Raw genomic sequence first — 1076 nt, forward strand, 5'->3', positions numbered from 1 at the left:
GCGGGCGCTGTTGGGGAGTGGCAGCCCCAGCCTCGGGGGGGAACAGGAGCTTTGCCACCACGGTGGGCGCTTGTGCCTCCTCTCCGCAGGCGCTGAAGCTGCCGCATGTGGACTACGTCGAGGAGGACGCTTACGTCTTTGCCCAGAGCATCCCCTGGAACCTGGGCAGGATCGTGCCACCGCAGCCCAGCTCGGGCGCCTATAGCCCTCCCAGTAAGCGCTGGGGGGTGGGGGGAGGACCGTGGGAGTATGGGGAAGGGTCAGTGACCCAGTCCCCTCTCCTGATCTCGAGGGGATGGGGATATCCCCCTGCCCCATGGTGCTGCGGGTCTGGAGCTGCATTTTGGGAGCATCCCAGGTGGCCTGGGCTGACTGTGGCGGTGGTTGCCTTTCCCCCTGGCTGCGTCCCTGGTAGATAAAGGTGACCTGGTGGAGATTTACCTGCTGGACACCAGCGTGCAGAGTACCCATCGGGAGATCGAGGGCAGGGTGTTTGTGACTGACTTCGAGAGCGTCCCCGAGGAGGATGGCACCCGCTTCCACAGGCAGGTGAGCCCTGAGGTGCTGCATGCTGCAGCCTGGCAAGAGCATCCCCCTGCACCCACCAAACCCTGAATGGGCTTGCAGGGCTTCCCAGGACAGGAGAGTCACTTGGCTCGTGGCAAAATGCCAGGCAGGACACGCAGCAGCGGGAGCTGTGGTGATGGCACCCGCTTCCACAGGCAGGTGAGCCCTGAGGTGCTGCATGCTGCAGCCTGGCAAGAGCATCCCCCTGCACCCACCAAACCCTGAATGGGCTTGCAGGGCTTCCCAGGACAGGAGAGTCACTTGGCTCGTGGCAAAATGCCAGGCAGGACACGCAGCAGCGGGAGCTGTGGTGCTGGGGGATGTTGGGACACTCAACATGGTCTATCTGGGGCTGTGGCTGAGCTGGGCAGGGCTCCTTCCCTGGGCTGAATCAAAAGCAGCGTGGCCAGCAGGTCGAGGGAGGGGATTCTGCCCCTCTGCTCTGCTCTGGTGAGACCCCACCTGGAGTACTGCCTCCAGCTCTGGAGCCCTCAGCATGAGAAAGACAT

General features: G+C 63.7%; 1 protein-coding gene across 1 annotated transcript in view; it reads left to right on the top strand.

Annotated features, from left to right (window-relative positions):
- PCSK9 (proprotein convertase subtilisin/kexin type 9) overlaps positions 1-1076 on the top strand; it is a 10602-nt gene that overhangs the window by 3904 nt on the left and 5622 nt on the right. The window contains exons 2-3 of the mRNA XM_009319848.1: positions 90-213; positions 416-549. Coding sequence (XP_009318123.1) covers positions 90-213; positions 416-549 — 258 coding nt within the window. The remainder of the gene's footprint in view (positions 1-89; positions 214-415; positions 550-1076) is intronic.

Source organism: Pygoscelis adeliae, unplaced genomic scaffold (genome assembly GCF_000699105.1).
Source record: "Pygoscelis adeliae isolate BGI_AS28 unplaced genomic scaffold, ASM69910v1 Scaffold181, whole genome shotgun sequence".
NCBI lineage: Eukaryota > Metazoa > Chordata > Aves > Sphenisciformes > Spheniscidae > Pygoscelis > Pygoscelis adeliae.